Source organism: Pseudonaja textilis, chromosome 4 (assembly GCF_049901715.1).
Source record: "Pseudonaja textilis isolate UNSWEBS1 chromosome 4, rPseTex1.2, whole genome shotgun sequence".
In the NCBI taxonomy this organism is placed as follows: Eukaryota; Metazoa; Chordata; class Lepidosauria; order Squamata; family Elapidae; genus Pseudonaja; species Pseudonaja textilis.
The window spans coordinates 48023585-48040748 of record NC_141993.1 but is presented as its reverse complement, the minus strand read 5'-3'; the positions used below and the strand labels follow the sequence as shown (position 1 = coordinate 48040748).

Sequence of the window (17164 nt, the reverse complement as noted above, 5' to 3'; positions counted from 1 at the left end):
TATTATCCTTCCTCCCTTCCTAGGCAGGTGGGTAGAATTATTTCATTTTAGATACAGAAAATAGTAACTTTGGGGTTGGGGGGGCGGGCGCGAATGTATGTGTGAGTTCTCATAAGATTTTGGTGATAATGTAGAGGTCTTCACAAGGGAAAAGATTAGGATAATGCTATATTTTTGTTATTTGATTGCTGAGTTGGGCTGTTGATAGGATCTAAGTAAGATAAAATTTAATCATATCTTACTACTGCAGTTCCTAAACTACATCACAGCACCCCAGGGTTTATGTTACTACTTAATGTGATTGTCCTAAGTATCCCACAAAAATATTACTGAGATACTAAGGGTGCCCAAGAAAGTCAAAGAAAGTTTGGGAACATCGCTATCATTAAATCAATCTACTTGTTCAGCTTTGTCCAGGATCCATTAAGCTAAAATATCCCTGGCTGATTTATGATTCAGTATGTTATGTACAATTACAAAGTATACAATTACACCTACAATGCTTTTGAACTTTGATAAGTATTTGTATTTTGCATTAGTGTCCAACAATTATTCTTTTATTTTTATGTCCAAAAGCTTAAAGGTATTATTTAGACTTGAAATCAGAATATTATACTGGTCTTTCATAACACGAATATTATGGGAGTTAAGGTCCAACACACATGAAGATAACAAAGTTAAGAAAACTAAAGCACAACCATAGCTAATATATTGTGTTTTCATTGTTTTATGGTTCTCTACTTTTTGGATTAATTTTTCTTAGAACATACGTGGTTTGTGAAAAACATAAAGCCTAGTTCACATACCTTGTTAAAGCAAGAATTTAATATTTTATAACTTAAGTTCCATTTAAGCAATACATTCATATACTGTATAAATCTCAAGTTGGGTTGTGCAACCTGAATAAATAAAATGCACATCCAAGACAAAACAAAACAAAACTTTTAATATTAGGAGTACCAAAAACTTAGATAGCTGGAGAAGTTGATCTATAAATAACATTTATTGAAGAGATTACACTTACAGAGTTTGTAAGAATTATACTAACATGCCTGTTGTTTAATATTTAAGAATATAAACAACTGGAAAGAATTAGCCTCAAATGCTGTAAGGCCCTACAATTAAAATGTTATTTTTGCAAAAGGGGGATTCTGTCCTCATTATACCCATTGTTGTTTTTTTGAGAATATACTAAGGATGACATATTTGCAATTTACTGTGAATTTTAGAGATGTAATCAATCTTAATGTAGATATTATTCTTGCACTTAAAGTAATTAAATTGGAAGTTTCATCTGAGCATGCTTTAAAAACTATAAAAAAGAAAAAAAACGTATTTCTTCACATAATAGATATTACACAATATACATAATGTACATGTGTATTATATATACACATTACATAATATACACAATATACATTATGATTGAAATGTTATTTTCTGTATTCTCTTTAAAAATTTGGCACAACAGTTCATTCAAAAGTACACTTTAAGTCAGGGGTCTCCAAACTTGGCAACTTTAAGACTTGTGGACCTCAACTCCTAGAATTCCTCAGCTAGTCATGCTGGCTGGGCAATTCTGGGAGTTGAAGTCCACAAGTCTTAAAGTTGCCAAGTTTGGAGACTCAAAGCAGGAGTCTCTGTCTAAGCTTTATGACCATACAGATAGATGAGGCTGTTTCTATTAGGATAGCTGTCTTCCTAAGCATTCATCTCTTGGCAGTTACTACACTTTCTAGAATAGTCTTCAATGCAATCTAAGGTGCTGCAGCCAAGAGAATGCAGAGGAAGTATACAACATCTCATGAGAACAAAAATTATTTCTAATTGCGCACAGGAATTATTTGTACCCTAGGCACAGAATGCAGGAAGAATCAATAAAATGTACCCCATCTGAACAACAACAACAACATATTCCTTCTAAAGTTGCATTTTTCATTAAAAAGTTTATATTGGAATTAAGGAAACTCTCAACAGCATTAAAAGTCAGAATCAAATTTACACTTCTGAAACGTAAACCACCATCCATTGAATAAAAATAAAATTCCTGAATGATTTATCGGTGCTTATTACACACTTAGATAATAGCAATGTATACCATTTATTTTGCCATTTATTTGACATGACTATCTTGATTTAAATGTAAATATAAAAGTCAATTATTTTATGTAAACTATTTCTAAAGCATTTAATTTGTATGGCTTCTAAAATTTTATTTACAGGTATGGCAGTGCAAGTTTTCAAATTAAAACTGCACAAAAACAGTATTTACACATGTATATGTATATACATACATTTATATTAATATTAAATCTGAAATTTATGGACTATATATTTTATGTCCATGTCAATACATATTCATGGTCCAAAGTTATATAAATTAGGGGTCCTCTAGGCCCAGGTCTGGTTTGAAACTGGACTGTGGAATAAATAGGCAAGCCGGTGTGTGTGAAACTCCACTTGTGAGAGTGGATGGCACTTTCACTCACGAAGTTCTGCTTGAGTGGAGCTTCACGAGTGAGTGCAAGCACCCTCTCTGCTCATGCAAATGGATCTTTGTAGCAAGCACAAGCACCCTTGGTGCCAGGCCATCAAGCTAGAAGGGCTTCGGACTGCTAATATAAAACAGAGGAATACATTAATTCTTTTATAAAAGATTGACCAAGTTATTGCATCAATTTATTACTATATATCTATGAATACCTGAATGTTAGGTATGAACAACCAGCAATCTTTAACATTTGAACAATATGGACTCGCTAGGACTGATTTCTTAACCCCTTTATTATAACTATAAAGCTACAGCTATCCAAATTTACTTGGAAGTAAACTCTAAGATAATAAAGTGTTTTCCAATTTTTATAGGTCTAGTTTTTGTGTCATCCATCAAATTACTGTTTCTTCCCATTTCAAAAACTAATTTGATATGCTAATAATGCAAGTTAAAAGCCACATCCATATAACTGATACTATTGTAAAGTCACCAGAGACACATCTTCAATACTGTATACAAATACCAATGATGTTTTTTAAATTCTGCTTCACAGTAGGAATGGAAGAACCATATTTGTTGTAAAAAGGACAAAATAATCCTGCCTTGATTTTTTTTAAAAAATGTATTCATCCCCATTTAGATTGACTTAAGAAAAACCAGATATTGTTATCATGTAGAAAGAAGCAATTTTCTCAATGTTAAATGGATCTTTTAAAAAATACAGTTTACTAAAGTTGCCCAATTAAGTAATTGGGGAAGTTAAGTGCACTTTATAAGAATGCCTCTTCTTAGACAATAATGTAGTCTTCCCACTCATTTTCTTGGTCATTTGATCATCCAGCCTCTATTTTTTAAGTATCTGGGACCCAAAAGTCATGGATCTGACCCTATAATAAAAGATTGTCAAAGGAATTAGATGGAAAAATATACATATTTAAAACAGATTTGAAATTCTAAATTAATTAGTGGAAATTTATTGACATGTAAACACAGCTTTAAAATTAACTTAATTGGTCTAAATCCAACACTGCACATCCCTTTACTCCATTCTCCAGTTATTATATTGTTTCTACTTCTTAAAAGGCAAAAAGAAATCTCTCCAGAAAGTTTGATTTCTGTGCCATTATTATTAACTGATAATATGTCATAATTTGTACAAAAATATAATTGTACCATACCTGAATAAGCTGAGAACTGTGTATCATTTGCTGCCATTTGCTGTATGTTCTAGCAACTAAGTCTTTTACCTAGAGACAGAAAGTTAGAAACTGGTTGGAAGCTGAAGCGATGATCATCACTGCTGGCCTACATTACTTTGGAGTGTGCTTTAGGAATATAACAGGACTTACTTTGGAAGAAATAAGGACAGAATTTTATTGCAAACTTAAAGACAGACTATTCCACACAAGTAGGGCGCAGGGCAAGTCTCATGCCCAGGACTTTAAGCAAAGTAGCACTTTCAAGTTAACAGAATGTTGCTGGCATTGTGAACAACAGGTAGACCTTGACGTGCGACCATTCATTCAGTAGCTGCTCAAAGTTACGGATGGTGCCGAATGATTGGTGGCTACAACTGGCCCTACTGTTCTGGCCATCCCAGGCACCCCTGCAATCACATGATTGTGATCTGGGTGCTTGGCAACAAATCACCTGTTACAGTGCCTCATGATCATATGATTGCTATTTGTATCCTTCTTGCTGACCTCACTAGAAAGTTAATGAGAAAGTCAGCATGGAAGGCTGTAAGTTGCTGGGGTAAGTCTTCCCCCCAGCATGCATCTTTCTCCAGCCCCTCTTTGCTTCATGCTGCACCAGTCACTCATGCACCCTTCCTGATCATCTCTTTCTCACCACCCCTGGCTTGTGCCTCTCATGCACCCACTCCTACACCCTTCTCCAACCCTCTCTTGCATTCCTGCACCCCTTCCCACAGCCCCGTGTTGTGCCTCTCGTGCATTCCCCCAGACCCTTGTGTACCTCCTCCTCTGCACTTGGCACTCTTTCATCCAATAGCAGCCATTTATCTGGCTCAGAACTTGCAACTTCCTACTGGTTCCCCCATTGACTTTGATCATAGCAAGTCAACAAGAAATTGCCTTGCCTAATATTAATGGGATTTGGTTAACAATGGCAACCAGAACTGCAGGAGTTGCCATCACTAAGCAATATAGTCACACTTTATTACTTAAAGTAGTAACTTACTGGGAAACTCTAGTCCCAATGTCTGTCATTAAGTTGAGGGCTTCCTGTACCTTATGAAATTAAGAGTTGCTTCTAATTTTCTGGATACATTTCTGTCAAATACCCTTTCCATCAATATTATAGACCCTAAATGGAATCAGTAACACTGATGTGGGTTTTTTCTCTCTCATCTGGGTGAGGTAGAAGGAAACTTATTTGCAAACTTGTCTTCTCAGATTTTATATACATTTATTTGAAAGATTTACATAACCACTCATCTTATACAGCATAATCTGTGGAATCCTGTAATACTAAAACAGTAAAACCAGTAAAACATAAATAAAACCAACGCAAAAAGCTTCCTGGAACCCCAATATAACACACTCCACACATATCTAAATACATGTTTAATTTCTGCATATTGACTGAAGCCCCAGACTTGATACCTGAGAAAGAAACAAAATTTCCTACTTGTTGATATCCAGACTTTTCTTTTTTATGTGTTAGATTTTTGTATCTACTGTCATGCCTAAGGAAGTAGGAACTGCTTCAAAGGCTTCAGAATCCACAGTTAAGAATGATCAAAGGTAAACTGTTGTAATGGCAAAGACAAATTTTAAAATGCATATCTTCCAGGATGAGAAAAGAAAAGGCAAACTCACCTTAGTTCTGTAAAACAGTCTGACATCTTCCCTAATATCACACTTTACATGTTTTTCTAGGATGCTACAGAGTCTTAATAGCCATTTCTAAAAGGAGATTAAACATGTTATTTCAACCTATTGTTGCTGTAGTTTGTAAGTGTAAATAATATTAACATTTTGTCCAAAATTTGTAAAGCTGCAGTATATTGTACATTTTTAGTGCTTTGCAATATAGTCATGTCACAAATGATTACAATTTACTTAGGCATTTCTATTCTGTCTTTCCACTTCTAAAAATCCCCAATCCTAAATGGCTTAGAAGTTGACTGCGTAAACAAGTATCTACCTCAATATAGGTAACCCTCAACTTACAACCACAATGAGCCCAAACTTTCCATTGCTAATAAATTATGACCTTCCTTGGCAGTTGTTAAGTGAATCACTTCAGCTGTTAAGTTAGTAACATGGTTGTTACGTGAACCTGGCTTCCCCATTGACTTTGCTTGTCAGAGGGTCATTAAAAAAAATCACGACTCGAGGACACTGCAACTATCATAAATACATGCCAGTTACCAGACATCTGAGTTTTGATCATATGACTAGTGATACTGCAATGGTTGTATGAAAAAGTCATGTTACTTTTTTTAGTGCCACTGTAACTTTGAATGGTCACTAAACAAATGGTTGTAAGTTGAGGATTAACTTGTATGTATCAAGACTGGACTTTGTAGTTGAGTTTTTTTATATTACTCTTAAAGTATAGAATATACTACTTTTGGAACTGTGCATCCTATCTGCCCACATAAGGAAAGGAGTCAAGAATTTCTGTAGGCCTCTTCTGTTTGAGTTAGTATATTGTGGTGTTAGTCATTTATGATATCTAACCTTTTCATCATGATGGAAACAAAAATAAATTGAAATAATATTGATAAATATTAACAGTGAATATTTTCCTGTCAAATTATTTAATTTTTTTCAACCCACAGGAAATATCACTTCTCCCAAAGCTTCTACTTAAAACCTGAAATCAGACAAACTTGGAGAAAAGCAAGTAACAAGCATGATATTCCCCTCTGAAAAAAAAAATCGGGGCCGGCCAAAAGAGACCCCCTGCTGTGCGCCAAGAAATCGCACACACAACACCAACGCTACACACCCTTCCTTTCCAGCCGGTCAGGTGTGGATCAGCTCCGAAGCTGGGCAGCCGTTTCCCTGGTGGTGGGGCCAAGGCCGCCGCCCAGGGAGCGCCCGCTGCTTTCCCTCGCCAGGGCCGGGCGGTGGCGTGTTGCACAGAGGCCGGTCTGTGGCTGCCCAGCTCCCTTTTCCTGCCACTCAGCAGCCTCCGCTCGCACCACCGGGGCTCTGCTCAGGTATCCGGCTGGGGCTGTCAGGAGTTGCTACTGCCAGCGCGGCTCCAGTCCCACATTGCCTCGAGAAGAGAAAGGCAAAACCGGGAGCCGCTGCTGCCGTTGCAAAGCGCCGCCACGGCTCTTCCTTTTTGCCTTTCCCTTCCTGAGGCAACGCAGGACTGGAGCCGCATCAGCAGTAGCAACTCCTGACTCGGGGCCTCCAAGAGGAGGGGAAGGAGGAGAAGAAGGGGTGGGGGGAAAAGGTGGGGGGGGCGATTCCCTCAAAAATCGGAATTCCGATTTTAATCGGAAGAATATCATGTCTGAAGTAACAAGAGCTCCCAGAAACATCTGAAAGCGACACAACTTTAGATAGAAGCATCTAAGAGGCACTTCTTTTTGGATTACTAAAGCAGCCATATCATTTGCAAGACTATCGTAGCTGCATTTAGAAATTGGGGAGTCCTTTGGTGGTCTCTGAACGTGGTTGCTTGTTCGTAGACATTTCATTAGCCAACTAGGTAACATCATCAGTGCTACTGAGTATGGAATACAGAATAGAAAATCATTGACTGCAGCCTGATACTTCAGTACTGTATTTTAATTAAAGTATGAAGAAGGCCCAACGAGCAATTTAATTCAAGTCCTAAAATGGGTTGTAAGTATGGTCATATTTTGAGTAGTCCATATACAATATTAACTGGAAATCAATAACCAGATCTTCACAAATCAAATTTTCCTTAATAAAGTACTGTCTATGGAAGCTTTATCATCAAAGATTATAGCCACATGTATGAACTGGGAATCTGTTATTTATGTGAATAGAACACTAGTCAAATTTAATTGATTTCCAACACATAGTACATGTATCTTCATAAAAAACTGTTTACATGTTAATGAAAGAATTTAAGCAAATTACTTACTCTTTTATTGGAACTTGTACGCTCAAAATTGCTAGCTTCCCTAACCAAGTGAAGGAGGACATAAGTCAGATAATAAGCCTAGGAAAAAAAAAGAAGGCAACATTTAGTAAAAATGGTTACTTAAAAAGCTACCAAGTTTCTGGGAATAAGGAACCCACCAGACTTTTTCAGGTAGTTCAGCTGCTGAAGTGCTAGACTTTAAAACTATCAGTGCCAATTGTATGGGAAAACATATAATTATATGTTGAACTCTCAACCATCTGCAAATAGTGTGAAAAAAATTATGTTCTTAAAACATGTTAAAAAAATACAGGTAATCCTCGACTTATTGCCAATCTTTTAGTGATTGTTTAAAGTTACAATGGCACTGAAAAATGTGACTTATTACCAGTTTTCACACTTGTAACCATTGCAGCATCTCTGTGATCATGTAATCAAAATTTAGGTACTTCTCCACTGGCATGTATTTATGACAGTTGCACTCAGTCCCAGGGTATTTGATAATTTCTAACTTTTCCAGATGGCTTTCCACAAGCAAAATCAACAGGGGAAGCCAGATTCACTTAACAACTGTACGATTTGCTTAACAACTGTGGCAAAAAGTCATAACATGAGGTGGCTCACTTAACAACTGCCTCGCTTAGCACAGAAATTTTGAGTTCAATAGTGGTCATAAGTCAAAGATTCCCTGTATGTTTATATTTAAAAAAGGAATTCATAAAAAAAAAACACCTACACACATTGTGGGTTCTCACACTATTGCTATTCACTCTGCTACTTGCATACTAGGACTTGCATGTCAGACTCTTTGGCAGTTGCCTAAGTTCTCCAATGGAGAATAATCTTTTTCCCAAACATGAATCACACAGCATTTTCTTAATGGGTTTTATTGAAGTGAAAGAAAAAGGGTTATAAGAATATCAGAACTAAACAATATATCATTTATTCCCACTCCCCACTATGTAATCTTTTCTCGTATATAAAAGAGGAACTAAGAAACTTCTTGATAATTCATGATTAGATCAGAGGACTTCACTTTTAATATCAACACTTATACATTACTCCTTTTCAGTGAAGGAATTTTTTCAAATGAATTCTTGAGTCCATTAACATTACTCACATTCACTCTGCTGCACATAGAATAGCAACTTGGTGATGTGACCTCATGAAACACGAGCATCTCTTAAATCACCAATAACCACAAATATAGTTTAGAGTCAACATATCTTGCCTAACCTACTTTAAAAAAAAAAACATATTACCTGGTGTTCAGATTCAGAAAGAAAAGGCCCTGTAACACCATCGTCATGGCCTGAAGTTTCTGACAGCCTCTTTAACAGACCTGAAGGTTTCATCTTCACTAGCTCCTTACACAGTAATGACATCTATTGGGAGATTAGAGTGCAATACGGTTCACATTGTGGGTTTTTTTCTCCAATCTTGAGAAGAATTATCTTAAATCGTTTTAGAAACTAAAACACTGCAGGAGGAGTGTTTTGTTTTGTTTCCTCAAAATCTTTATGCATGCAGCTTCTGAAACCCTGATGCTAGGAATAAAATAGGAGGGACTATCACAGCAAAAGAAATTAATCTATATGAATATAAGAGCAGCACTGAATTGAAATAAAGTAGATGAAGATTATTCTTCCCTTTATCTAAATTTTGAAAACCTTCAGAAGATACATTAGAATTTAAATACCAACCTTGAATAAGCTGTGTTTACAAGTTTAAATAAAAGAAGAATAAAAAAATATAGCGTTGGGGCCATATGTAGCCAAGCAAAATATTTGGCTGCAACTGACAATCTCTCTTCCACGTGGTACCTAATCTCCCCCTTAGCACAGCTGTCCTTGACATTTTCTTCTGTTTCTTTCTCTTTGGCTTACTTTCTGCTCATTGTTTCTACCATTTCCACTGTTTTGTCTATCTCTAGTTCCCCTATCTGTTCCCTGATTATTTTTTCTGTATGCCTAAATCACTGACTTGCCTTTCTCCATAGTCTCTGCCTTTTGCCATTCTCAATGCTGCGCCTTCTTACATACTGCACTCATCCTATGTAATAGCATAATAAGATGCAGCGTTGGGGATAAATTTTGCTGCAGAAATAAATATAGAATGGAGTCCATAACACTGAAGATAGAAATTAAACAATTAGAAATTTAAAATAATGAATATAAATAAAATATATTATGTAAAATATAAAAAATAAAACCATGTCTCATCCATTTTCTGGTGTAGCTTTTAATTTGCTATGCAATAGTGGGTGCAGCTCTCAAGTACATGAAAGTTGCACACCAATAAAAGAGAAGTAATTTTTTTATCCATATAAAGAAATGGAAGGAACATGAATTAGCAGGATGGTGAGATTAGTAATGTGAATTTATGCTTCACTTATTAGACCCATGCACTGATTCAACCCTGGGACTACTTGTGAATTCTAGGGCTGTAGACTAACCTAGGAAGTTAAAACAAATGTCCAGAAGAAGGCTAACTAAACTACCTCCATAACTTATCAAGAAGGGTACATGCTCTTTTTAAGTAACTGAGCTAGACTCCTAGAAGGCTTTAAAGAATAACACATGCACTTAGACAGTCAAATTCAAAATATGTAATTAAAAAAGCTCCCTTCACTGAGAAAACAAGTCTTAACTCCAACAAACTATTGTTCTAATGAAAGAATATACTCTACCTGATGATCATGGGTACTGGGTATTTTCACATGGCTTTTAAGAATTTTTGAGATTATTACCAAGCTAAGATGTCGTCTTATTTGTCTAGAAGAATAAAGTTAACATAAATATGTGAGCTATAATTTGGTGCTTTTGACATGAATTCTGATAGGCATACTACAGTAAGTGATATTGTCTTAAAAGTTTACCTCCCACGAGTTGTCCAATTGGGGACAAACTGAACAAGCCACAAGAGATTATGATGGTGGTTGGATAGACAACTTATTGCCAAGGATAACTGGGACATCTTTTTAAAAGAGAAAGAAAAATTTTACTAGAATTTGAAAGCAATTGCTAAATTCAGTATCAGTGTGTATGCAATTGTTAGACAATACGTGTAATTATTTATTATATTTAAAGACTATTCATAGCATGTATTTGATAGGCATTGGCTTATTACATTAATATTTCTTAATATTTTATATTTATTGACAAGACAAAAGTTGACTATCAGCACTACAACTTAAAATGCTCCCATTATTCAAAGATATTTCCATTTAAGGCATCTAACCGTAATTACTTGTAAATGGTTTAACTATATTTTATTAGATATTTCAGTTCCACAAAATATAATTAAACCCATTGATTATAATTGCTCTTAACATCAAAATGGAGTTTTTTAACATCACTTTTGCAGATGATCAAAATGATTACAGCTTTTATAGAACATTTCTGGATTGTTTTCGTTATTAAACAAAAATCCAGTCTGAATAATGCTTTTAAAAAATATTTTTTTATTACTAAAAATAAATTATGGTTTCTTCTGGGCAGGTTTGCCCACTGTGGTTACACAAAGTGAGCAGGTAGCATATATATATATATATATGCATTAGAGCATATAATTTAAAGAAAGCCTAAGGCTAATTGATGCCTAGTTTTTATAATGTTAAAAGTTGGATCTTCTCAAAATGCAATAAATTAGCACAAATTAAGTTACCTCAGTATCCCAGTTTCTGATATTTTCAAGCAATTTTATAACAAGGCACTCCAAGTCTACTAGTGGAAATTGCTTCAGTTGTGTTTCCAAACTTAATTTAGATAGTAGCAGTAGCAATAAAAATATTTCTCTGTCTGTGTAACCTTCTGGACATACATTTATACACAGCTGTAGAAACTTAACAAAAGAAAAAGAGCGATAATGACTTCAAATATTTTTAGCAATATTAATTTTGGCTGCAAGTATAAATTTCAAAGCAGTATTGGTGTGTGTACATTCTGAATGTATCCTTGATTCTAGTGGACTTTTTAAAGGCAGCAATATACTGTAGTATATAAAGGAATTTTTAAAAACCTTCAATATTTTATTATATTAAATTTCTGTTAATTTTCTCTATCTTACAGAAATGTTTTCCTATGCATCTTAAACTACTTTTGCAAGGAAAATTCCAGCAACTACTAACAATTTTCAGTTAAAGAAGACATATTCTTATACTCAACAGAGGACTTTTAAAAACAAAGCACCATTCTTACCTTTGCTATATTGCAAAGATTGCTCTCTATTAGAAGAAAGTAAGTTGTTGGGTTTATACAGATGTCTCTTTTTGATTGTTTATTCACAGTTACGTGCATTTCAGACCTGGTTAAAAAAAGAGACTTGTTTCCATATAGTTTATTACATATTTCATTCCCACATGTATCCGATTATGAAGGGATAACTGAGAAAGAATATTCTGTATTTTAAAATTTCAAAACTAATAATTTTATTGCATAATGTGGTAGGGAGGAGGTCCATACTGTAACAAGTCCCAGACTCATGGCAATCTGAGTTTTAGAAAAATCACAAAAACAAAGGCTTAAGTCAGGATTGTTCAACCTTTTATTTTGCCTGAGTTGCATCAACAGAAGAGGAATTTTGTTTGTGGATGTTTTTGGATGTGTGCACACACATCAGAAGTGGGATTTTTTTTTTCAGCACAAAAGTCATAATTGGACTTTGTCATGCTGGAAAACCCACTTCTAAAACTAGGGTGGGACAGGACACAAACTAAATTTGACTTCATTTACGTTTACATGAGATTTTCCTTTTGCATCACAAAATTGATTGGTGACAAATTTTGGGACAAGTCCTAAAGATTACATACTTCAGATTATAACCTTTTGCTAAATACTTACATAATATCATTTTCAGTATAGCCAGGCTGAAAATGTTGCAAAGGAAATAACACATTGAAGGAAATACCCATATTGATTAACACAGTTGTTATATCAAATAATGATGGAATCCATGGCTTCTGTTTGTCATTCTTATCAGAAACTGCAGAGAGAAAAAAGTGACAATTTTCTCTTCAAGCCAGAGAAACTGGAGTTCATTTAAGAATAATTGTATTTTTTATTCAGTAAGCAGAGCAGAATTAACAAATAACCAGATGTGATATGATCACAACATTCTTTTGAGATTACAGCAATTATGTTTCTTGAACCGAACTGTATTTTTTTAAATATTTTTGCTATAGTTTGTATTTCTGCTCTATATAATAACATTCAGAAGGGCATGTATCTTTAATAGCAATGGCATTTTAAGACTCATATACTGCTTCACAGTGCTTTACAGCTCTCTCTAAGCAGTTTGCCGAGTCAGCGTATTGCCTCCAACGACCTGGGTCCAACCTCGGAAGGATGGAAGGCTGAGTCAACCTTGAGCCGGTGAGATATAATCAATGTTATAAAGCTGTGAAAATGGATGAAAATATTTTATCTGCACAGAATATCTTTTGAATTGTATATTCTAAAGCCCTCTCTTCGAATCTGTTTTGCTATCAATTAGTTGCATCAACTTAGTTCCAGTTTCTATGTAGATATACTAACATACTTTTTATTATATTGGTAAAGCTATAAGGCACAATCTGGAATAGGAATCCTGTCATTCATATTACTTTTTTTTAGCTTAATCAGTTTAAGTTAACAGCAGAATTTAATCAGGTTTCTTTTGAGTGAATTATGCAAGTAAGATTGCAAGGTCTCGAGTTTTAATTCAAACACTTACAATTTCTAATTGTTAATAGCATCAACGTATCCAAAATTTTTCTTGAAACTGTGCTATCTGGGTGAATTGACATCATCTGTTTGAGAAAAAAACTTATTTAGCAAATTAAAACATTTTTACAGATTTAGATAGAACCTAATACAACCACTCTTAACACTGGGATTGCAACATGACGCCTTTGAATACCATAAGAAATTGCTATGTCCTGATCCTTCTCCTGGAAGAATAGAATAGGACAGTATATCTCAACCAAAGCCAGCTGTGGAAGTCTGGAAGTTGAAGTCCACCTATCTTCAACTTGTTAAGGTTGAAAAACACTGGAATAGGACTGTAAATTTTCTCTAAAACATTCCCAGCCAGCTAAGTTCTGTCTTTGCTTTTTTAGAGGTTTTTGAAATGAAGACTTTATGCTTCACAGATTATTTTTTCTTCTAAATTTGTTCTGCATGTTTGAGAGGAACATTTTACTAGTGTGCTTTTGAGAATTTGGAATTTCTCAAAACAACACCTTTTTTTTCTCTGAAATGGATATATTGTCTAGGAGCAATTGTTTACTTTACTTTGTCCTTTGTGAGTACATAGGTCTATTGCAGCCACTGTGCCAATAATAATTCTTAAAATTTTCAAATGTAGTCACAATTTTTTAAAAAAGAGACACCTGCTTCCTAACAACAGAATATAGTGATTTGTAAGTGATTTAGCAAATGATTTCTTGAAACACTATGTTCAAATATAGTACAGCTTTTTCTAAAAGCCATGCATGTCCTTATGGAACCCCCTTTTGATATGGGAATAAAGCTAAAGCAGATTACTAAACTGACTAGTTTCTCAGACAAAATCAATGGCCCGGGGTACTTTTGGTATTCCTACATCCAGCATGTCAAATGAACAGTACAATCTCCAAAAGAAGTAGAAGGGAAAAACAACAGGCAAGCACACTGAAAATACGAAATGCAAAATGTCAGATAATTTTTTAGCATTATTGAATATAATCTTATAATTGTTTTCTAAAATGAAGTAATGAAATGAGAATATTCATTCTATACATTAATGCTATTCTTATGGTATCGCAACATGGCAAGAATACTGGCTAAAAATGTAAAAAAAACAAACCATCCACTTTTCTGTATTTGGCAAGTGATCAAGTTCCAACAACTAACAGTCAAGAATGGAAATATGGAAACAAGCAATGCAGAAAACTAAAGTTGTGAACTAATTATAGTTCATACTCATTATGTATTTAATTACATCCATCCAAGACAAAATAAAAGATACCTTACCTGAAACATCCATTTTAAAATTGGTACGGGACAAGGACAATTATGGTAAGTAGATGCAAGTAAGCCTTCAATAGTTACAAAAAGCTGCTGTGTTATTCCAGATCTGCAGAAACATCACATATTAAGGTTGCTCTAATATTTTCAAAGTTAGCCTATACATTCAAACATTAAAGGATCCATTCTTACCTAAGAAGATATTTTTCAATCAGATTTTGAGGATGAAAATCAAAGTTTCGCAAATCAAGATTATTCTGGCTGAAGATTTTCCCAGCATTCCCTATTTGAAATATGTTTTCTCCAGGGTGCTGGTCGGGAATAGCATCCTGGCTGAATGAGTATTTTTCTATAAATTCTCTGAAAGACAAAATTATTTACGCTAAAAAGAATTTAAAGCACAATAACTTGGATGTTAATTCACCTCAGTTTATTGACCTGAATGAGATTTGTACTTAAACAGAATGTGGGCAACTCACTTTCAATACAATCCCTTTAGTATCCTATAAAGCAGCTGCTATGAAAGGAGAAGAACTTTAGGAGTCAGAGCAACTCAAGAATTATGTTAAGTTCATGTGTTGTATTAAAACATAATTATGTATTTATCTATGTATGTATCTGGATGTTGATAAACTCAGCATATGACATCAAACTATGGTTAAGCATGATACATAGATACAGATACTAAAAGACAATGTATCCGAACAAGTATAATGTTAAAATAACTAGAAAACTAAGAAAGGGAGTAGTTTACAGAAGAAAAAGTTAGAATATGACTAAATATAACAAAGAGTATGAATATGACTAACTGTAACAACATGACAAAGCAATTAGTACACTGAAATCAGAAGACCAACCTTTGTTCAGCAAATAATTCACCACCAGTAGATTGATCTTCAGGTTCAGAGTTTATTTCAACTCCCTCTTTAACGTGCTGTAACTGGTTCTCTAATTCATCTACCCTGAAAAAAGAGATAACTTTTCTTTCAAAAGAATCTTGATCCCTGGTTATAAAAACAAACTTTCCAGCAAATTTATATGGCAAGATAGTATTACCTAAGATGCTTCTGCTGATCTTTTAAAATAAAATTTGGTAACCATGTGGTTATCTAAGTTACAAGCATGTATTGTAACATGTAAGTACATTTCTGGTAATAAAATAAAAGTGCTAAAAGACTAATTTCAACGTCAGTTCTTTTCTATTGAAAACAGTAAAGCAGGCTTGCTTGCTTTAAAGTGGTAGGACAAACAATATGAGATACTTTCAGTATAGAAAGGTGAGAGAGTGGGTTACACCAAGAAACTGGGAAACTGTTCTTAAGGGAAAATTACTGCATTAACCAGCTTCTACAATAAATCCTAACATTATTTTATTCACACATCACTTTTGCAACTATTACATCATCTTTCTTTAGGGATGGGATATGAATAATCTTTCTATATCTTTTTGTAAGGGCCTAAAGGCTCTGCCAGCTAGCTTGGGGCCCCAGTGTGTGAGTAGCAGAGTGGAGGTGGTTGATTGAGTAACAAAAGATCCCACTTTCCCCCCACTCCACCCCGTCCTCCTCACGTCCTTATATTTTAAAATGCTTGATTTCAATTTGTGCGTGTGTGTGTGCGTGTATTAGATTAGAAAGACATATTTTTATGACTGTAAGCCACCGACAGTTATCCTGTGGTAAAGATGGGCAGCCATTACATTTGAGAGAGAGAGAGAGAGAGAGAGAGAGAGAGAGAGAGAGAGAGAGAGGAAGGAAGGAAGGAAGGAAGGAAGGAAGGAAGGAAGGAAGGAAGGAAGGAAGAAAGAAAGAAAGAAAGAAAGAAAGAAAGAAAGAAAGAAAGAAAGAAAGAAAGAAAGAAAGAAAGAAAGAAAGAAAGAAAGAAAGAAAGATAATATATGTAGCTTGGGATTGAATTATGGAGTCCTTGGTGCTCTCTGAGCTTGGTTGTGTGCATGCAGATGTTTCATTACCAAGTAAGTAACATCATCAGCACAAGTGAGAGGGATTTAGTGGGGATTAACACCAGACAAACAAGCAAGCGGAAAACAATATCCCAATCAAGGAATAACAAGGAGAAAAACCATATCATCACTAACATTGGCACGGCATGCTACTGTATATAAACAGGGAACTGTATATAAACTGAGAGTATGGGGTGAAACCCCATCCTCACTAGCATTGGTGATGTTACCAAGTTGTGTAAGGAAACGTCTGCAAACAACCAGAGAGTGCCCAGGATCCCATAAACTTAATTTATTATTGCTACTAAGATTCTGGTAGCCTTTGCTTTAGTTTATTACTAATTTCACTACCCTCCATCCACAAGTGATAAATCTTTATTACTATTCTTTTATTTTTTTAAAATCATTAATTATCTGTTCCAATAAATAAGTTGGAAATATTCGTTAACTGCCTTTTTGTGATAATGTCCCAAGGCCATAAAGAGGAAGGTTATCTCTTGCTCTATCTGCTTGAAAGTAACCTTCAGCATTCTTGTTTTATATTTGCCCCTTTTTCTTCTCTCCTTCTAGGCTCTTCCATACCTACATAAAGTCAAGTCACACCTTCATCTAAAAAACTTTTTT

General features: G+C 34.8%; 1 protein-coding gene across 3 annotated transcripts in view; it reads right to left on the bottom strand.

The window, feature by feature from the left end:
* Positions 1-984: 984 nt before the first annotated feature.
* SLF2 (SMC5/6 complex localization factor 2) overlaps positions 985-17164 on the bottom strand; it is a 30909-nt gene continuing 14729 nt past the window's right edge. For all 3 annotated transcript variants that reach the window (XM_026704678.2, XM_087932819.1, XM_087932820.1), the window contains exons 7-20: positions 15435-15539; positions 14770-14937; positions 14584-14686; positions 13304-13379; positions 12433-12574; positions 11791-11896; positions 11258-11434; positions 10470-10567; positions 10281-10365; positions 8854-8976; positions 7592-7669; positions 5338-5424; positions 3673-3741; positions 985-3381 (exon numbers count right to left, since the gene is read on the bottom strand). In XM_026704678.2, the coding sequence (XP_026560463.1) occupies positions 3346-3381; positions 3673-3741; positions 5338-5424; positions 7592-7669; positions 8854-8976; positions 10281-10365; positions 10470-10567; positions 11258-11434; positions 11791-11896; positions 12433-12574; positions 13304-13379; positions 14584-14686; positions 14770-14937; positions 15435-15539 (1453 nt within the window). In that variant the 3' untranslated portion in view covers positions 985-3345. The remainder of the gene's footprint in view (positions 3382-3672; positions 3742-5337; positions 5425-7591; positions 7670-8853; positions 8977-10280; positions 10366-10469; positions 10568-11257; positions 11435-11790; positions 11897-12432; positions 12575-13303; positions 13380-14583; positions 14687-14769; positions 14938-15434; positions 15540-17164) is intronic.